Source organism: Leopardus geoffroyi, chromosome A1 (assembly GCF_018350155.1).
Source record: "Leopardus geoffroyi isolate Oge1 chromosome A1, O.geoffroyi_Oge1_pat1.0, whole genome shotgun sequence".
Taxonomy (NCBI): Eukaryota; Metazoa; Chordata; class Mammalia; order Carnivora; family Felidae; genus Leopardus; species Leopardus geoffroyi.
Genome location: NC_059326.1, coordinates 22,975,975 through 22,995,949, shown reverse-complemented (window position 1 = coordinate 22,995,949; position 19,975 = coordinate 22,975,975). Strand labels below are relative to the sequence as shown.

Genomic DNA, 19,975 nt, shown 5'->3' with positions numbered 1-19,975 from the left:
AATGAAGACCAGAAAGAAGCCATTGAATTGACAAGTAGGACACGTGTAACCTTTGAAAGAGTGATTTCAGTGGAGTGCTGGTGGTGAAGGAAGATCAAGAAAAGCTTCTTTGAAGAATCTGCAGAATTTCTAATATTTCTTTGGTTGTGCAACAGAAAGCTGTGGGGGATATAAAACTTTTGATCAATCCAATTGCTCCTGAGTTGTGTGTAAGGATATTTTATTTTATTTTATTATTTATTTTATTTTATTTTAAGTTTACTTACTTTGAGATAGAGAAAGTGGGAGTAGGGGAGGGGCAGAGAGAGAGAGGAAAGAGAGAGAATCCCAAGCAGGTTTCACCCTGTCAGTGCAGGACTTGACACAGGACTCAAACCCAAGAACCACGAGATCATGACCTGAGCTGAAGTCGGATGCTTAACTGACTGAGCCCCCAGGTGCCTGGTGTGTAAGGATTTTAAATGTAGTGGGGAACACAGTTAAATTAATCCATGATAAAGATACACATCGTTTTGCAAATTGTAAAACCTCTGATTTATCACAATTGTGGTAAATCCAGAGGTTGATAAACTGGGTTTAAATAAAGCAAGTCAATTCTACATGTAGAGAGTTTACTTCAGTTCCCAGAACTTTCCTCTGCTCTCTTGGCCCGTCTACTTTTAGCAAACAAGCACTTACTGTGTGCCTAACACTGTGTTGGCTACTATAAAGCTACAATGATGCCTAAGATTTGGTCTCTACTTGGAAGGGGCTCAGAGGGCAAATGTTATCAGCCACAATGCTTTCTGGTAGAAACAACTGAAAACCCCAGCTCAGTTGAGGTCAGCCCCAGAGTTGGTCAAGTCAGACTCAGATGTCACCGAGGAGGCAGATTTTTTTGCTATTATTACTGTTAACATCATTAACATTTCTGCCTTATCCTCAGGTCAGCTTGCCTGAAGTCCCAATGGCTGCAGCAACTGTTTAAGTGTCACATTCTCATGGAAATAGTTAAGGGCAGAAGAACTGTGTCATCTCTGTATCTCATTTTATCAGGCTGCCAGCAGACAGCCTTTGATCCTGCAAAGACCAAAACTGCATTCTGAGCAGTTAGTTAGTTAGCCTACACTAACCCAGGCAGGTGAGTAAAATTACCACTTTGATGGTACTCATTCTCTGTAGCTGAGGCTGGGTATGAGCCCTACTTCTGACAAGCTTTTGGCCCCAGAGAGATTTTTCCTGAACTTGGGCCAGACTGGCTGTTGAGTAGGCAAATGACTGCCAACCCTTTTCACATCCTGACATATATCATGGTATATACAGAAGATGCAAATTGTGCAAATCGCTAAAATAAACCCAAGAGGCTTGCAGCCATGACTTGATTGAAGGCTCCCCCTGCCTCAGCTCTGTTCAGCTGTTCCAAGGGTGAGGGGATTCACATCGGAACACGGCTATATTGTATTCACAGTGCCTCAGTTGGGAAGTTCTGATTGGGCAATCCACTCGGTCTGCCAAAGAGAGAAAACCATGTATTCATATTAGACGGTCTATTATTACAGTAAATATTAAGACACAGAAGAGACACAGCTTTTAAACCAGTTTGGTGTAAGCTCTTTTAGCAAGCTCTTCTCTGATGTCTTTGTGCCTTTGCACATGCTCCTCTCTTCTGGGCGCATTCCTTGTCAACACAACGTAATGGTTAAGCAGAATCATATCCTCGGCAACCCATCAGCTCTGTAATGCTGGGCAAATTAATTAACTTCTCTGAGCGTGTTTCCCCATCTGGAAACAGAAATGATACTACTACTCATTTCAAAGGGTTGTTTCTGAGGATTAAGATAATTAGTTAAAATGGCCAGCACAACCCCTGGTACATAGTAAGCCTTCCTTACATGTTAGGTCTGCCTGGCAAACTTCCATTCAGCTGCCACCGCTTCTCTGAAGATGTCCCATAGGCATTTCGATGGTGCCTCGTTTTTTACACCGCTATTAAAACATTTATCACACTACAATCTGTTCTTTACGCACTCCTCCTCTCTCCTTCCCTAAACAGCGATCCTAAAAGGCCAGTAATTGTTCTACACTTTCCATCTCCCAGTGATCCTCAGAGTTCTGTTTGCATCAAGCATTCCACAAAGGTTTGTTTTTGTTTTGGCCGATTCTGAGTAACGGATTGGGCGGGAGGAGCGTGGTACAGAGGGACGGCACCGCCCACGGAGGGAGAGGGGCGTGCCCGCCCTGGGTGCACACGCTTGATATTCCCGGCGGGGCCTGAGCTGCTTGCAGCCCCAGATCAACCCACAGATAAAAACGGGGCCCAATCTCACGCACCAGACTGTGCAGTGCCCCGTTACCGGCACCCAGGCCTGGAGGGGAGAATTTCGAGTAGAGACACGTCCGGGCGGCGGCGGCTGCCTCAGAGACAGTGCCTCGGCCCAGGCCGGGGGGCCCACGCCCAGGCCGCCCGACCTCACGCCCCCGCCCAGCACACCGCTGGGCGCCCCGGTTCCCTCCCGACGCCGGCGGGCTCGGGAGCCTCGCGGACGTGACGCCGCGGGCGGAAGTGACGTTTTCCCGCGGTTGGACGCGGCGCTCGGTTGCCGGGCGGGGGAGGGCTTGTCCGGTTTCTCTCAGGGGACGTTCAAATTATTTTTGTAACGGGAGTCGGGAGAGGACGGGGCGTGCCTCGAAGTGCGCGCGTCCTCCTTCCCCGGCTCTTCGCCACCACTCACTGGCTCCTGCCCTGGGGGGGAGTCATGCCGCCCAAAACCCTCCGGAGAGCAGCAGCCGCAGCCGCCGCGGCCGCCGCCGCCGAACCCCCGGCGCCGCCGCCGCCCCCTCCTGAAGAGGACCCCGAGCAGGACAGCGGCCCCGAGGACTTGCCTTTGCCCAGGTGAGCGAGCCGAGCCGCGGCGGCCGTCTCGAGAGAAGGGCGCCTCGAGAGTGCGTCGGGGCGGGCACCCCAGCGTCTAGGCGGGGGCGCGTCTCCGCCGGCTGCCGCGTCCCGGCGGGAGGAGGGTTCTCCCTTGTCCCCCAGCACCGCGGAGCGCCTGGACGGGGGTGACAGGGGTCTGGCTTCGGGAGCGAGGGGAGGGAATCCGGGAAGGGTCTCGGCTCCAGCTTGACAGGTGTCGGGCGGGTGGGGCTCGGGTCCCTGAGCAAAGTGACAGGTGCCGCCTTTCCTCCTCCAGGCGGAAAGCCTCGCCGGCGGAGGGTGTTTTTGAGGCGCCATCGAACGCAAAAAAGAAAAATGACTGGCTGGTGTCTGGTGGAGAGTTTATCTCCTGTTGAGATTTGTTACATTTCGGTGGTCGTGTTTGACTTTCTGTTTTGGTCTCCTGAGATGCAACAGCTGAAAGTGTTTCCTCTGGGCGTGCACTGCATCCGAAGCCCAGTCCTGGAAATGCCAACCAGGAAAGCTATGGGACGTGAAGTGCAGGGTTCTGCGTGTCAGTTGCCCGCAGTGTACTCGGCTGAGGTGTTTTGTGGCGTTTTCTTGTAACAGTGCTTTGAGGTCTTGGGGATTCAGAGCCATCAGTAGTGACTGGAGGGTCATAACACTTGAGAGGAACTGGCGTATGGGCAAAAGTTTTGTGAGACGTTTAGTCTAAGTGCTTTAAAGTTTCTGAACTTTTATTCCTGTCGCATAAAACTCTTCTATGTTAAGCTTCAGCATTTTTCATTCTTTCTTACATTTTGCCTTTGAGCCAGACAACAACAAACATCCTTGTGTTTCTCTCTCTCTCTCTCTCTCTCTTTCTTTTTTGTTTGGGTACAAAATTAGTGATGTTCATGTGCTCACATTAAACTTTTTTTCTTCCCCAAGTGGAATCTAAATTTAGGCGAGTAGAACATGACAGGGAGATATTTATTGTACTGCGACATCCTATTTTTCTTGATTGTGATACTTTATGGTTAAAAAGCTAAGGTTGAAAGAGTATGATTGCCATTATTATTGTCAGTACTGGTCCTGCTTTGAGACTACATGTAGATTGCTGGGAAATGGAACTCCTTTCTTTCCCTCACCACTTCCTCTCCATTTTTGTCCTTTACCAAGTCCTTTTCTTTCAACTTTCCAGATACAGAGTTCAAGCATATTGCAAAAGATAGGAATGGGCTTTTGGGATGGTTTGTGAAAGGCTATTGAAAATACATCTGTTTAAGTGGATTGTCTTATGGGTCAGTTAAAAATCATACTATTTAAAAAAAAAATCTGAAACGTTCTGGGAGAAGACAGAAGTTTAATTTCTGATTAAGCTCTGATGTATCCAATACTTGAAAGTTGGCATTTGGAAAAAGCAGTAAATATACCTTAAAGAATCCCCTGTTACCCATAGAGCTTTGGAAGCATTCTCAGTTATTGTAGGGTAGCCAGAAATACTGAAATTATGGCCATCACTTGGGAAAAGAAGGCCTTTCTTCCCTGACCCAACATTGTTATTCATCTTTAAATGGTGGAACTACCAAAAATTCTCCTGTTAAGTCCAAACCATACAAAATACACTGTACTCTTGATTATCCTTACCCACAAAAGTTTTCATTAGTATGGGCAGTTCAGCTCTGCAGATTAGCTGCTTAGCAAGAGTAAAACTGCTGGCTGGCAGTCTGAAGCCTAGCAATTTGCTTAGGGGTGGATTCAGGGCCCACTCCACCTGCACTTTTCAGTGAGATTTTTTCCACCTTGACAGCTGAGATCTTTTTTTCTGTTGCATTTTATCTGGCTTAAGTGGTGAAGTCAGAAGGGAAACCTTCACTAGGAATAGCACTTCACTCCCAGTGGTGGTGTAACCAAAAGTTAATTATGTTTTGAAGGAGGGTTGGCAGTCTAGAATAGTGGTCAAGGGCATGGGTTATGGAATTAAACTGTTGGGTTTCCCACTTACTGGCCATTGCCTAGTTGAGTACTTTAACTTCTCTGATTTGGTACTTATCTGTAAAAGAAGAATAATAAGAGTGCTTATCTAATAGGCTGATGTGCATTTAAGGTACTTTGTACAGGGTTAGTGTAAATACTCAAAAATTAGTAGCTATTCCTCACACTAGTTATTATTATTAGGTGTGAGACATTAAATGAATGAACAGGAACTAGCCAACAAGAAATTATTGACTACCTATAATGGATAAGGAAGATTGAGGAGAAAAGGATAAAATAAGCATAGCAATAGTTTATGTTAATCGTTACGTAAGAAATGCTAGTAGGTAGAGAGATTATATGAGATATTGGTTAAGTGTAGACTGCATTTTAGCAAAGTTGCTGATACTAAATTGATTCTGAAATATTATATATGGGCTTTCCTCTTTTTGCTGTTATTGTCATCCCAGTTTTCCCATACAGCTTTAGCTATCATGCTTACACTTAGTTTTACAAAGCTATTTTTTTGTGCTGAAGTGTATGTGATTCACCAGGCCAGCAAACCTTTTTCGTTGTGTGGTATTTTTGTTGGAAAGACTATGAAAAAAGATAAATATGTTTAAAATTCTACCTGTAGTTTTCTTCAAAGATGAATAAGATTTTAAAGTGGTTAGTGATGCTTTTTTTCAAAACAGTGCTGTTATATGCAAACCATTGAAACAAATATTTAATTAGTTTGATTTGTAAGTATATGCCTATTATATATCTATTTTTATCTGGCAGGCTTGTATTTGAAGAAACTGAAGAACCTGATTTTATTGCATTATGTCAGAAATTAAAGATACCAGATCATGTCAGAGAAAGAGCTTGGTTTACTTGGGAAAAAGTTTCATCTGTGGATGGAGTGTTGGTAAGGATTTCCTTAACATTTTTTGAAAAAAATTTTCTCGTTTAAAAAATTATTTTGGAAAATAGAAAAATATAAAGAAAAGAAAAGCTAGTAATAATTGTTATCCAGTAATAATTGTTATTCCTACTAGCATTAAAAAATTTTTTTAGCATTAAAAGTTTTTTTTAAATCTCCCCATATAAACCCCTCCAAAATATTTTAAAGCAAATCTTAGATGATATATTTTATTCATATACTTTACTCTGGTACAAAGAGTTATTGAAAAGCAAAGCCATACCTTATAAAATAATCTTTAATATTTTATAAATTTAAATTTAAATAAATTAAATTTCAATAAATTTAAATAAATTAAATCAAAATTTAAATATTAAATTTAAATAAGTATTTAAATTTCATGATTGTTTCAGAATTAGTTTTGTTAGAATTTAGAATCTTTGATAGCATTTGATATATTTCTTCCATTTTTTTTTTTCAGAGGTGTGTGTGTGTGTGTGTATGTGTGATACTACTAACACTACTAACACCAGCAAATAATTCCTAGTGCTTTATATGTACTGGAGGAATATTATAAGCATTTTGCAAACAACCCATTCAACAAATCCATTGAGACATGAAATAAAAAAATCTTTGTTTTACATGTAAAATTTTTAGAAGGTGATACTGAAGTAGAGTGAGGTTAAGTAACTTGACCAAGGTCTCTGGCTAAGAACATTTAGAACACAGATTTGGGATCATACATGTAGTTATACATAGTTACATATAATAGTTTTGTATCTTGTTAGACAATTTTTTTCTCAACATGAGCATTTTATTCTTAAATATTTTCTGATATTTAATAATATAGTTTCCGATGGTACTATAATATTTAATACATTAGATAGATTTTGATGTTTTAACTCTTACTGTTATTGGACGTTTTTTCCCCCAACTTTTTGGCACATAAAATGATGTGATAAACATCCTTATTCAGAAGAATAATGCCTGGCACAAAATAAGCCCTTGATAATTTAATGAGTGAAACTCTGATTGTTAGAATACATTTTGAATTACTGTGTCAAAAGCTATGAATATTTATAAAACTTTTGATAGTTAAATTACACTCTAGACAGATACTTTTAATGAATTTACTTTTTAACAGCATCATATTAGTGTACATATCTGTCTGGTTTTACTGATCAGATTAACACAACAAAATATGTTTTTGTATATCATAAAAATATTTAAGACCATTACAAAATCTGGTATCTTAGTCCATTTGGGCTACTGTAACAAGATACCACAGACTGGGTGGCTCATAAACAACAGAAATTTATTTCTCACAGTTCTGGAGGCTGGGAAGTCCAAGATCATAGTGCTGGCCGATTCTCTGTGTGAGGGCCTATTTCCTGTTTCATAGACAGTGCCATGTCACTGGCCTCACATGGTGGAAGGGGTGGCAGCTTTCTTGAGCCTCTTTTTAAGGATACTGGTCCCATTCATTAGGACAGAGCCCTTGTGACCTGATCACTTCCTAAAGGCCACAACTCCTAATACCATCACATTGGGCATTAGGTTTTAAGGATATGAATTGTGGGGGATTGTGCACAAGCATTCAGTGCAGTAGCATCTGGTAATAAAAAAGAGAAAAGAAATCCAATTTCAAAGACCTGAATATAATCTGGAACTCCTTACTAAAAAAGGAGGAATATTGAAGTATCTTGGATGAATGACTTTGGTATTATCGTCCCAAAGGATCTAATGTATATTTTCACTGATTTGGGTACTTCATGTAACAAAGTTTTTTTGTGCATGTGCAGTTAAAGATAGTCATAGCTCTGTCACCTCTCACTCATAAATGCTAGGCTTTTAGTTTTCAGAAAGTTGGAAAGGAGTAGTAGATTATAGAGAGAATTGGTGAATATAGTTTCCAGTTTATGAGTGGGTTATGTTCCCAGTCTTTGTAAGTACAATATAGTAGTTAGGTTTCCAGGCTAGTTCACACAAAACTTTTTTTGTACTGAACTATAACAGTAATAGTTTTCATCATTGAGGCCCTTTTAGGCTTCAGACTTGACTACAAGTACAAGTAAATATTACTACTTTCTTACCCTATGTTTTTTCTCCTAATGGAGCTGATGAGGGGACTAGGGGATGTGAAATCATTCTTGGTGGTATGCTGGAGGAAGACAAGGAATTTCATGTTATCTTTGGGATATTGGGTACTTTTTTTTTTTTTTTTTTTTTTGCAGGGTGTATGACAGAGGAGGGTGTGGTATTATCCTGTTATAAATACCAGACATTTATGTAGAAATATTATTTTAAGGGATATTTAACTTTTTGAGGGTTGGCCTGAGAATTTAACCTCTGTTTATACAATATCTAAGGGAGAATGTAACAGTGTGTGCAGACAAGTGAATGTAATGACAAAATTAACCAGTTTCTGATGCAGCTGTTCTGTTCTAGCTGTTCTAGATAGCAGTTGGTTATCTTCTTTGAAACAAGAGAAGGAATTTAGTAACTCAGGGAACTCTGGAAACTGAAAGCAGGTGATATTTATTGGAATAAAGGATGGGTTAAGAGCAAGGATTTGTCATCAGACTAGACTGACTCAAGTCTCAGTTCTACCTTTTACTACCTCCATGATCTTGAACAAGTTACCTAAAATCTCCAAGTGTCAGTTTTGTTATTTGTATAAAGGATTAACAATAATTTCTGGATCTTGGAGTTAAAATGTGGGTTAAATAACTTTATGCATACAAAACACTTGTTAGTGTAAATGAAGGCCTATATTAAATCATGCAGCCAGAATAATTTGACTTAAGAATTACCCTCGAAAATTTTATATTAATATAATTTTTAAGAGAACTTAAGAATCAGTTAAAATACTTTAATTTTTTAAAGTTTTTATATAAATTCCAGTTCATTAACATGATTAGTGTAATATTAGTTTCAGGTGTACAATATAATGCTTCATCACTTACATTCAGCATGTGGTGCTCATCACAAGTGCACCCCTCAATCCCCATTACCTATTTAACCTATCCTCCCACTCACCCAGACCAATTCTGTTTCTTGGTTTGCCTCTCTTTTTCCCTTTGCTTATTTGTTTTTAAGTTCCACATATGACTGAAGTCATATTATATTTTTCTTTCTCTGACTTCACTTAGCATAACACTCTCTAGCTCCATCCATGTAATTGTAATTTTTATGTCTGAGTAATATACTATTGTGTATATATACCACATATGTATCCATTCATCAGTCGATGGACGCTTGGGCTGTTTCCATAATTTCGCTATTGTAAATAATGCTGCTGTAAACATTGGGTATCCCTTTGAATTAGTATTTTTGTATTCTTTGGGTAAATACCTAGTAGTGCAGTTGCTGGATTATAGATAGTTTTATTTTGAACTTTTTGAGGAACCTCCATACTGTTTTCCAGAGTGGCTGTACCAGTTTGCATTCCCACTAACAGTGCATGAGGGTACTCCTTTCGCCACATCCTTCCAACACCTGCTGTTTCTTGTGTTGTTGATTTTAGCCCTCTGATAGGCATGGGGTGGTATCTCATTGTAGTTTTGATTTGTGTTTCCCTGATGATGAATGATGTTGAGCATCTTTTCATGTGTCTGTTGGCCATCTGTATGTCTTCCTTAGAAAAATGTCTATTCATGTCTTGTGCCCATTTTTAAATTGGATTATTTGTTTTTTGGGTGTTGAGTTTTATTTGTTCTTCATATATTTTGGATACTAACCCTTTATCAGATATGTCATTTGGAAATATCTTCTCCCATTCCATAGATTGCCTTTTAGTTTTGTTGATTGTTCACTTTGCAGGAGCTTTTTATTTTGATCAAGTCCCAGTAGTTTATTTTTGCTTTTGTTCCCTTGCCTCCGGAGACCTGTCTAGAAAGAAGTTTCTATGGCCAGTGTCAAAGAGGTTACTGCCTGTGTTCTCCTCTAGGATTTTGATGGTTTTCTGTCTCACATTTTGTCTTTCATTCATTTTGAATTTATTTTTGTGTTTGGTGTAAGAAAGTGGCCCAGTTTCATTCTTTTGCATGTTGCTCTTCAGTTTTCCCAGCGCTCTCTTCACCTCTTCCATTTGGTGAAGAGACTGTCTTTTTTCTATTGGATATTATTTCCTGCTTTGTTGAAGATTGAGTATACAGTTGTGGGTTCATTTATGCATTTTCTGTTCCATTGATCTATGTGTCTGTTTTTGTGCCAGTATTATACTGTTTTGATCACTACAGCTTTGTAATATAACTTGAATTCTGGAATTGTGATACCTCCAGCTTTGCTTTTCAAGAAAGGATAAGAACCATATGATCATTTCACTATTTGTAGATGACATTGTACTCTATCTATATAGAAAACTCGAAAGTCCAGCAAAAAACTACTAGAACTGATACACGAATTCAGTAAAGTCACAGGATACAAAATCAATGTGCAGAAATATGTTCCATTTCTGAACACCAATAATGAAAGAGAAAGAGAAAATAAAATTAAGGAATAGATCTCATTTACAATTGCACCCAAAACAGTAAGATACTTCCCAAGAGGTGAAAGACCTTTATTATGAAAACTATAGAACACTGAGGAAGGATATTGAAAGGACACCAAGAAATGGAAAGACATTACATTCTTATGGATTAGAAGAAAAAAATTATTAAAATGTCTATACTACCCAAAGCAATCTACACATTTATGCAATTCCTATTAAAATACCAACAGCATTTTTCACAGAGCTTAGAACAAACAGTCCTTAAATTTTTATGGAACCATGAAAGACCCCAAAATAGCCAAAGAAACATTGAAAATAGTTGAATTTATAAATGTATGTGTAATGATTTTGATGTAATTTTGGTAAAACTTAAGGAAAGTTTGTGGTATTTTGTCTAGAAAAGTGTTTTTCCTTTTTGTATAAACGTTTAATGGATGTAATATTAGTGATTGTTGTCATTACATTAGATTGTATTCATACTGCATATAACCTATAAATAAAGGACTTTTCATTAAGAAATTGGCCAGGAGTGTTGTTCCTGTTGGGATTTACAGTGAATCAGTTAGAATTTTGATTTTCTTCTGCATCTTAAATCATTGCATGGTAGAGTGGAGAAGACCTTGGATCTTGAAGCAGGAAAGTTTTGATTACAGTAGTTGCAATGTAGCTGTAGGATTTTAGATAAATTGGTTGATTCTCCAAGTCTCAGTTTATTCATCTGTAGAGCAGAAATGATGCCTGAATGCTGTCCTCATAGGGTTTCATGTGTCTGTGTCCGTTCAAGAGCTATGAAATATATTGCCCTTCATAGAGGCATTTGTTTTTGTGATACGGGTCATTATATTTAGAAAGATAATTAAAATGAATAGTTTGGAATTGGAGTAACAGTAGCCATTCCACGTAAGTTATACTACAGACATATGAAGAGTCACATACTACAGACATACGAAGAGTTTTTTTAAATAAACTTAAAAAACAGAATATTTAAAAATTAAGTGTAATAGAAGGTATATACCTGTTATTTTCTAGTTATTAGTACTATATTTACCCTTTCTTTTTGAATATGGTGCTCATATTCTGATTACGTGTGAGTATTGCTGAGGAAAAAAATCATTTAAGAACATATACGTGAATGTTATATTTTGTCTTACAGATAGAGGCTATTTGCAACTTCTTTTATTTCTGATTCTGCTTCTAAGGTTAATTTTTTACATCTTATTATGGAGAATTTTAGAGATTTATAAAAATAGGTTAATAGTGTGAACTCTCCTATACCTCTTAACCAATTATAAATCATGGCCAAACTATATTTCTCTCTGATTCCAGATTATTTTAAAGTAAATTCATGTTATGTTGTTTCACCAATAAATATCTCACTATGCATGATCTTGTATTCTTTTTTTTTTAAGTTTATTTATTTATTATGAGAGAGAGAGAGAGAGAGAAAATATCCCAAGTAGGCTCTGTACTATCAGCACAGAGCCCTGTGTGGGGCTAGAACTCATGAACTGCAAGATCAAGAGTGGGATGTTTAACTGACTGAGCCATCCAGGCACCCCTTCAGTATGCATTGTCTTTTTAAAAAGTGACATCTGTTCATCACATCTAACAAAATTGGTGCGAATTTTCTATTATCGGATATCCAGTGTTCAAAATTTCTCAATTATTTATAATTTTTTTTTCATGTGCTCTAATCAGGATCAAAATAAAGTTCATATATTGTGATTGATTGACTTCTGTCTTAAATCTCTTAATCTGTAGGTTTTACCTATCCCCTTTCTTCTCTTACAATTGAGTTGAAGAAACTGAATTGTTTATCCTGTAGAATTTCCTACAGTGTGTATTTTGCAGATTGCATCTCCTCCATTGTTGAACATAATTGTCTAATTCTCTGTATTTCCTGGAAATAGAGCAGGCCTAGAGGCCTGATCAGATCCTGGTTTGATATTTTCTGGAAGAAATACTTCAGAGATATTTTTGTGGATACCAATTGGCAGGCACATATCTTGTTAATCTTTCTCTTTTTTTTTTTTTTTTTTTTGATGTAAGCAATTATTGATCACCATTAACTGGATCTATAGGAGTTGCTAAAACTTTATCATTCCTCTCTCAACTATTAGTTGTAATTCTGTAAAGAGAAACTTTCCTCTGTTAACTGTTCTTATTCTAAAGTGCAGTTTATTCAGGAAAGGAAGGCTAGATGAGAGATTTATGGTTTGCTTTTACTTACTACTTTTTAAACTAAAAATTTGTAAGCTCTTTCAAAGATGGCCATTGATTATAATCATCTTTTTAAGTATTATGTTGACCGTACCAGTAGACCAGTTGGAGTACATACATAGGTGTTTAATAAGATCTTTACTCAATAATTGACATATTTTATAATTCGATAATGTTATATAAATGGGATCATACATTATTTAACCTTTGGGATTGGCTTTTTTCAGCATAATTCCCTGAAGAATAATTGAAGTTATATATCAATATATTAGTTTGATAGGGCTGCTATAACAAAATACTACAGACTGGGTGACTTATCAGAAATTTTGTCATGTTTCTGGAGCCTGGAAGTCCAAGTTAAGGTGTCTCCAGATTTAGTTTCTTCTGGGACCTCTCTATTTGGTTTGCAGATGGCTGCCTTCTCCTTGTGCTCTAAAATGGTTTTCCTGTGCACACACTCCCTTGTGTGTTTGTGTGTCTAAATTTCCTGTTCTTATAAGGACACTATAATCAGGTTGGATTAGGGCTCACCAAATGTCCTCATTTTAATTTACTGTACCCCTTTTGAAGTCCTGACTTAAAAAAACAGTCACATTCTTGGGTACTTAGGTTAGTACTTCAACATATGAGTTCTGCAGGGGTGGGGAGCACAAGTCAGCCCATTGCAATTTATTATTGTTATTTAGTAGTATTCCATTGTATGGCTGGACCACACTTTGTGTAACCATTCACTCATTGAAAGATACCTGCTCTCTTCATAGGTTTTAACTGTTGTGAATACAGCTGCTTTGAACATTTGTGTATAGGTTTTTGTATAGATACCAGTTTTCGTTTTCCTGGGAGATAAATAACCAAGAGTGCAATTGCTGGCCATATGGTATGGTCATGTAGGTCATATGGTGTGGTCATATATGCTTAATTGTGTAAGAGCTGCCAAACTTTGTTTCAGAGTGGCTGTACCATTTTGTATTACTATCATCAATATATGTGTGTTCCAGTTTCCCAGCATCTTTGCCAACATTTGGTGGTTTTACTTTTTTTTTTTTTTTAATATTAGCCATTTTTCTCAGTATGTAGTGATATCTCATTGTGGTTTTAATTTACATTTTTCTGATGGCTAATGATATGGAATATTTTTTTAATAGACTTTTTAGAACAGTTTTAGGTTCACAACAAAATTGAGCAAAAGGTACAGAGATTTCCCATATTCCCCCTGCCCCCATAAATGCTTCACTTTTTCCACTGTCACCATTCCCACAAGAGTGCTACATTTGTTACGGTTAGTGAACTAATACTGACACATCATTACCACCCAAAGTCCATAGCTGCTGAAAGTCTTCTAAATGTGCTTATTTGCCATTTGTTTATCATCAGTGAAATGTCTCTACGTTTTTTGCCCATTTTGAGTTTCCATAGGTTTTTTATATTCACAGCTATGTCATGTGTGAATAATGACAGCTTTATTTCTTCCTTTCTAATCTTTTTGCTTTTTTTTTCTTGTCTGTTGCACTGGCTAAGATTTCAATACAGTGTTGAATAGAAGTGCTAAGAGTTCCTGCTCTTAGAAAGAAATCATTCTGTCTTTTAGCATTAAGTATAACGTCAGGAGTAGGTTTTTCTTAGGTGTTGTTTATCACATTAAGGAATTTTCTTTCTATTCCTAGTTTGCAGACATTTTTTTTTTTATATCAGAAATAAATGTTGGAGTTTCTGAAATGTGTTTTCTGCATCTATCGTGATGATCATATTTTTCCTTTATTAGACTATTGATATGATGAGTGATATTGCCTGTTAAAACAACTTTCCCTTCTTGGATAAATTCTACTTGATCATAATATAGTATCCCTTTGATTTGCTAAACTTTTAAGAATTTTTATACTATGTGTTTACAAGGGATATTGGTCTGTATTTTCTCTTTATGGTTATGGGGTTTTTTTCTAGTTTTTTTTTTTTTTCTTCAATTTTTGTTGGACGTTTTGACAGAATAATTCTGGCCTTATAGAATGAATTGGGAAATTGTTCTCTTCAATTTTTTCATAGAGTTTGTACAAAATTGATATTATTAAATGTTTGGCAAAACCATAACCATATGGGTCTCAAGGTTTTTTTTTTTTCTTTTGTGGGAAGGTTTTTAACTACAAATTCAATTTCTTTAAATAGATATGGGCAATTCAGTTTTATTACTATTTTAGTGAGCTTGGGCAATGTATGTTTTTCAAGGAATGTGTCCATCTAAGTTGTTGAACTGGCAGAAAATTGTTTATAATCTTTTATTATTGTACTTTATTATATCTTAGTATTACTTAATAAACTTTACTATTAATATATTTTACACGATATGTATCATATATTATTTAATGCATGATGAAATTATTCTCTTTATCCCTGTCTTTTTGCTCTGAAGTCTTTTTCTGTTAAAAACAATTTTTTTAATATTTATTTATTGTTGAGAGAGAGAGATACAGAGTGTGAACGGGGGAGGGACAGAGAGAGGAAGACACAATCTGAAGCCGGCTCCAGGCTCTGAGCTTTCAGCACCAGAGCCTGATATGGGGCTTGAACTCATGAACTGAGACATCATGACCTAAGCCGACCAAAGTTGGATGCTTAGCCAACTGAGCCACCCAGGCGCCCTGAAATCTTTTTCTAATATTAATATAAACACTTAAGCTCTCTTTTGACAAGTATTTAGCATTGTATACTTTAAAAAAAAAAAAAACTCTTAACCTCTTTGTATCTTTATTCAGCTGACCCTTGCACAACATGGGTTTGAAGTAAGTGGGTCCACCATACCTGGATTTATTTTCAGTAAATATGCTACAGTACTATACGTGTATTTTCTCTTCCTTATGATTTTCTTAGTAACATTTTCTTTAGTATATAATACATGTAACAAGTGAATTATGTGTTAGTCGACTGTATATATTATCAGTAAGGCTTCTGGTCAACAGTAGGCTATTAGTAGTTAAGTTTTGGGGAAATGAAAATTATAGTTGGATGTTCAACTGCACAGGGGTCAGCAGCCTTAACTCCCATGTTGTTCAAGGGTCAACTGTATTTAATGTGGGTGGGTTTCTTGTAGGCTGCATATAGTTGAGTTGGTCTTTGCCTCTTAATTGGAGTTTTTAAACCATTGACATTTAAAGTGGTTTTTGAAATGGTTGGGTTTAAATCTGCCACCTTGCTATTTGTTTCTACTTGTCTCATTTTTTCTTTGTCTCTTTCCTCTCTTTTTATGACTTTGTTTGGATTGGCCATTTTTTATGATTCCTTTTTTGTCATTTGTTGGCTTGTTAGCTGTAACTTTTTTGTGTTATTCATTTCAGGGTTTATAGTATATATTTGAAACTTTTCATAGTCTATTTTCTTTTTTTTTCCTCAAGAGAAAGAAAACAGTTTTATTTTTGAACAGGCATTAAACCAAAATGTGATGCCTATCACAAGTAATCTGCTGAGAGACTTCAAAACAGAAGGAATCTCACCCTTTTATAGACATGCAGTGACAGCCCATTACACATATGCTTTTGAGATAAACAAGAAGTAGTCCTCACGTAAGAGGACTCGACAGTACCATTTGTCACATGCAGTTCACTTTAGATTCACTTGGTAACGAGGGTGACGATCTGTGTTAGTTAATTGGTTTTATCCAAAAGAAAAAGAAACTCCTCACATTTTATGACAAGAGGTAATTTTGCCACCTAGAGCACGGTGCCTGCTAAAGTTAGGGTCCTACTGTCCTACAGAGCCTGGGAGATAGTGGTGCTACCTTCCTTGATGGTTGCGTTTCAAAGAGATGGATCCTAGGTCCTTGAGAAAGACATCCCTGGGTCAGAAAGCTGGCAAGAATCTTACTTAGCTTTTAAAATACATAACAGAAACAAGGAGTTTACAATTAAAAGTTTTCTTTTTTTTCTTTTTTTCTTTTTTACATGTTTATTTTTGAGAGAGAGAGAGAGAAAGAGAGAGTGTGAGCACGAGCTGGGGAGGGGCAGGGAGAGAGAGGATCCGAAGCAGGCTCTGTGCTGACAGCAGAGAGCCAATGTGGGACTGAAACTCATGAACCATGAGATCTTGATGTAAGCAGAAGTCAGATGTTTAACCAACTGAGCCACCCAGGCGCCCCTATAAGTTTTCTAAAGTATATGCTCTAAGAAGAGAGGGGAAATCACTTCTCTTTTTTTTAATTTGCATTTATCCTTATACCTGTCACCCCCTTTCTCTCTTCTTTTTTCTTTTTTTTAAATTTAAATTTTAGTTAGTTAACATACAGTATAGTATTGGTTTCAGGAGTAGAATTCAGTGATTCATCACTTACATACAACACCCAGTGCTGATCATAACATGGCCTCCTTAGTAACCATCACCCGTCTAGCCCATCTCCCACTCACCTCCCTCCATCAACTCATAATTTTTTCTCTGTCACTAAGAGTTTCTTATGGTTTGTTTCCCTCTCTTCTCTTCCCCTGCTTTCCTATATGTTCATCTGTTTTGTTTCTTAAATTACACATGAGTGAAATCGTATAGTATTTGTCTTTCTCTGATTGGTTTATTTTGCTTAGCATAATACTCTCTAGCTCCATCCATGTCATTGCAAATGGCAAGATTTCATTCTTTTTGATGGCTGAGTAATATTACTCTGTGTGTGTGTGTGTGTGTGTGTGTGTGTGTGTATGTGTGTGTGTGTGCGTGTGCGCCACATCTTCTTTATCCATTCATCAGTCAGTGGACATTGGGCTCCCTCCATAGTTTGGCTATTGTTGATAATGCTGCTATAAACATTGGGATCCACGTACTCCTTTGAAGGATAACTACCTAATAGTGCAATTGCTGGGTTGTAGAGTAGCTCTATTTTTAACTGAGGAACCTCCATGCTGTTTTCCAGAGTGGCTGCATCAGTTTGCATTCCCACCAACAGTGCAAGAGGGTTCCCCTTTCTCCACATCCACGCCAATACCTGTTGTTTCTTGTGTTGTTGATTTTAGCCATTCTGACAGGTGTGAGGTGGTATCTAAATGTGGTTTTGATTTGTATTTGCTGATTATGAGTGATGTTTAACATTTTTTCAGGTGTCTTTAAGCCATATGGATGTCTTCTTTGGAGAGGTGTCTATTTGTGTCTTCTGCCCTTTGTTAACTGGGTTGTTTGTTTTTTGGGTATTGAGTTTGATAAGCCCTTTATAGATTTTAGATACTAACCCTTCATCAGATATGTTGCTTTCAATTATCTCCTCCCATTCCATATGCTGCCTTAGTTTTGCTGATTGGTACCTTCACCATGCAGAAGCTTTTTATCTTGATGAAGTCCCAGTAGTTCAGGTTTGCTTTTGTCTCTCTTGCCTTCAGTGATGTGTCTACTAAGAAGTTGCTGCAGCTGAGGTCAAAGAGGTTGCTGCCTGAGTTTTCCTCTAGGATTTTGATGGTTTATTATCTCACATTTAGGTCTTTCATCCCGTTTGAATTTATTTTTGTGTATGGTGTAAGAGAGTGGTCCAGTTTTAATCTTCTACGTGTTGCTGTCCATTTCACTGTTGAAGAGACTTTTTTCCATTGGATATTCTTTCCTGCTTTGTTTAAGATTAGTTGACCATATAGTTGTGGCATAGTCTATTTCCAAATTATTTTTATTATTGAATGTATATTATAAAAACTACGTCACTATATTTTTCATGTCTTCCCTCATGGTCTTTGTCCTATTGTCATACATTTTACTTGTACATGTAAAACCCCATAATACAGTGCTATTATTTTTGCTTTAACCAATTTTTTTAAAGGAAATTTAAATAGTAATTTAAAAAAGAGTCTTTAAAATAGCCATGTAGCTACCGTTTCCACCGCTCGTCTTTCTTTTATAAAGATCCGTATTTCCATCTGGCATCATTTCCTTCTGCTTGAAGGATTTTCCTTAACATCTTCTATAGACATCAGACATGGTGATGATTTCTTTCAGCATTTGTACATCTGAAAAGGTCTGTATTTTGCCTTAGTTTTTAAAAGATACTTCCACTGGTTAAAAAATTGTAGTTTGACTTTTTTCCCCCAGTACTTTAAAGATGCTGTCTTGCTGTGTTCTAGCTTGCATTGTTTCCAAAGAGAAGTCTGCTGTCATCCAAATCTTTGTTTCTCTGTATGTGAAATGTTCTGTGGTTTTTTTTATGTTTATTTATTTTTCAGAGAGTATTAGAGTGGGAGGAGCAGAGAGAGAGGTAGACACAGAATTGGAAGCAGGCTCCAGGCTCTGAGCTGTCAGCACAGAGCCTGACATGCTGATGCGGGGCTTGAACTCATGAACTGTGAGATCATGACCTGAGCTGAAGTCAGACGCTCAACTGACCGAGACACCCAGGAGCCCCTGTTTTTTGTTTTTGTTTTTTTAACTTTGTTTATTTTTGAGGGAGAGAGAGAGCAGGAGCATGGTGAGGGGCAGAGAGAGAGGGAGAGAGAATCTCAAGCAGGCTCCACACTGTGTATGGAGCCCAAGGCAGTGCTCAAACCCATGAACATGACCTAAGTGAAAATCAAGAGTGGAATGCTTAACTGACTAAGCCACCCAGGTACCTTCTGTATGTGAAATGTTGTATTTTATGATCTTCTCTTTCTCCCTAGAGTGTTGCAGCATTTTGATCATGATATTTAATGGTGTAGTTTTTAAGATTTTCATGTTTGAGGTTCATTTTACTTCTTGAATGTGTAGGTTTATAGTTTTCATCAAATTTGGAAACAGTTTGGCCATTATGTCTTCAAATACAGCTTTTTTTGGTCCTTTTTCTTTCTCTCCTCTCCTTCATGGTCTCTAATTACATATATATATATTTAGCTATGTGACATTTTCCCACAGTTCATTGATCCTCTATTCAGATTTTTGGTCTTCAGTTTACTTTGCTGTGCATTTCATTTTGGATGATTCCTTTTGCTTTATCCTTAAATTTACCTGCCTTTGATCCCATTCAGTGTACTTCTCACCTCACATTTAAGAATTTTCATATTTAGAAGTTCAATTTAACGGTTTTTAAAAAATATATATTCTATGTCTGTGCTTATTACATCTTTGCTATAGCTCAAAGGTTGGCAAACCTTTTCTGTAAAGGGTCAGATAATACAAATTTTAGGTGATGCAATCTCTGTCATTGTAGCATGAAAACAGTCACAGACAAAGTGCAAATGAATAAGTGTGGCTGAATTCCAATAACTTTATAAAAATGGGCATGCTGGATTTGATTGTAGTTTGCTGACCTCTGGGATAGCTTCTTGAAAATATGAGGTACTGTTATAGTAACCATTTTCATGTCCATATCTAATAATTCTATATCTGATTTTTTAAATTCTAATGGATTTTTGTCCTTTTTGTGGTTATTTTCCTGTTTTTTGTATATCTAATAACTCTTATTTGGCTGTAGACATTGTAAATTTGTGTATTAGGTATTTCATTAATTTTTGTATTCCTGATAATATTCTTAATCTTTCTTCTGGGTTCATTAAGTTTTTTGGACACAGGTTGATCCTTTCAGGTTTTACTTTTAAGATTTATTAGG

At 37.3% G+C, this 19,975-nt stretch overlaps 1 protein-coding gene and 1 long non-coding RNA gene across 4 annotated transcripts in view; one reads left to right on the top strand and one right to left on the bottom strand.

Moving 5' to 3' along the window:
- Window positions 1-1,424: 1,424 nt before the first annotated feature.
- On the bottom strand, window positions 1,425-2,152 carry LOC123597374. Its single transcript, XR_006712099.1, has 2 exons — window positions 1,872-2,152; window positions 1,425-1,487 (listed from the first exon to the last, which is right to left on the bottom strand). It is a non-coding gene; the product is annotated as an uncharacterized LOC123597374 (long non-coding RNA).
- A 362-nt stretch (window positions 2,153-2,514) lies between these two features.
- RB1 (RB transcriptional corepressor 1) overlaps window positions 2,515-19,975 on the top strand; it is a 179,483-nt gene continuing 162,022 nt past the window's right edge. For 2 of the 3 annotated variants that reach the window (XM_045475948.1, XM_045475959.1), the window contains exons 1-2: window positions 2,515-2,872; window positions 5,615-5,741. In XM_045475948.1, the coding sequence (XP_045331904.1) occupies window positions 2,736-2,872; window positions 5,615-5,741 (264 nt within the window). In that variant the 5' untranslated portion in view covers window positions 2,515-2,735. The remainder of the gene's footprint in view (window positions 2,873-5,614; window positions 5,742-19,975) is intronic. The other variant, XM_045475970.1, reaches the window with a different exon arrangement.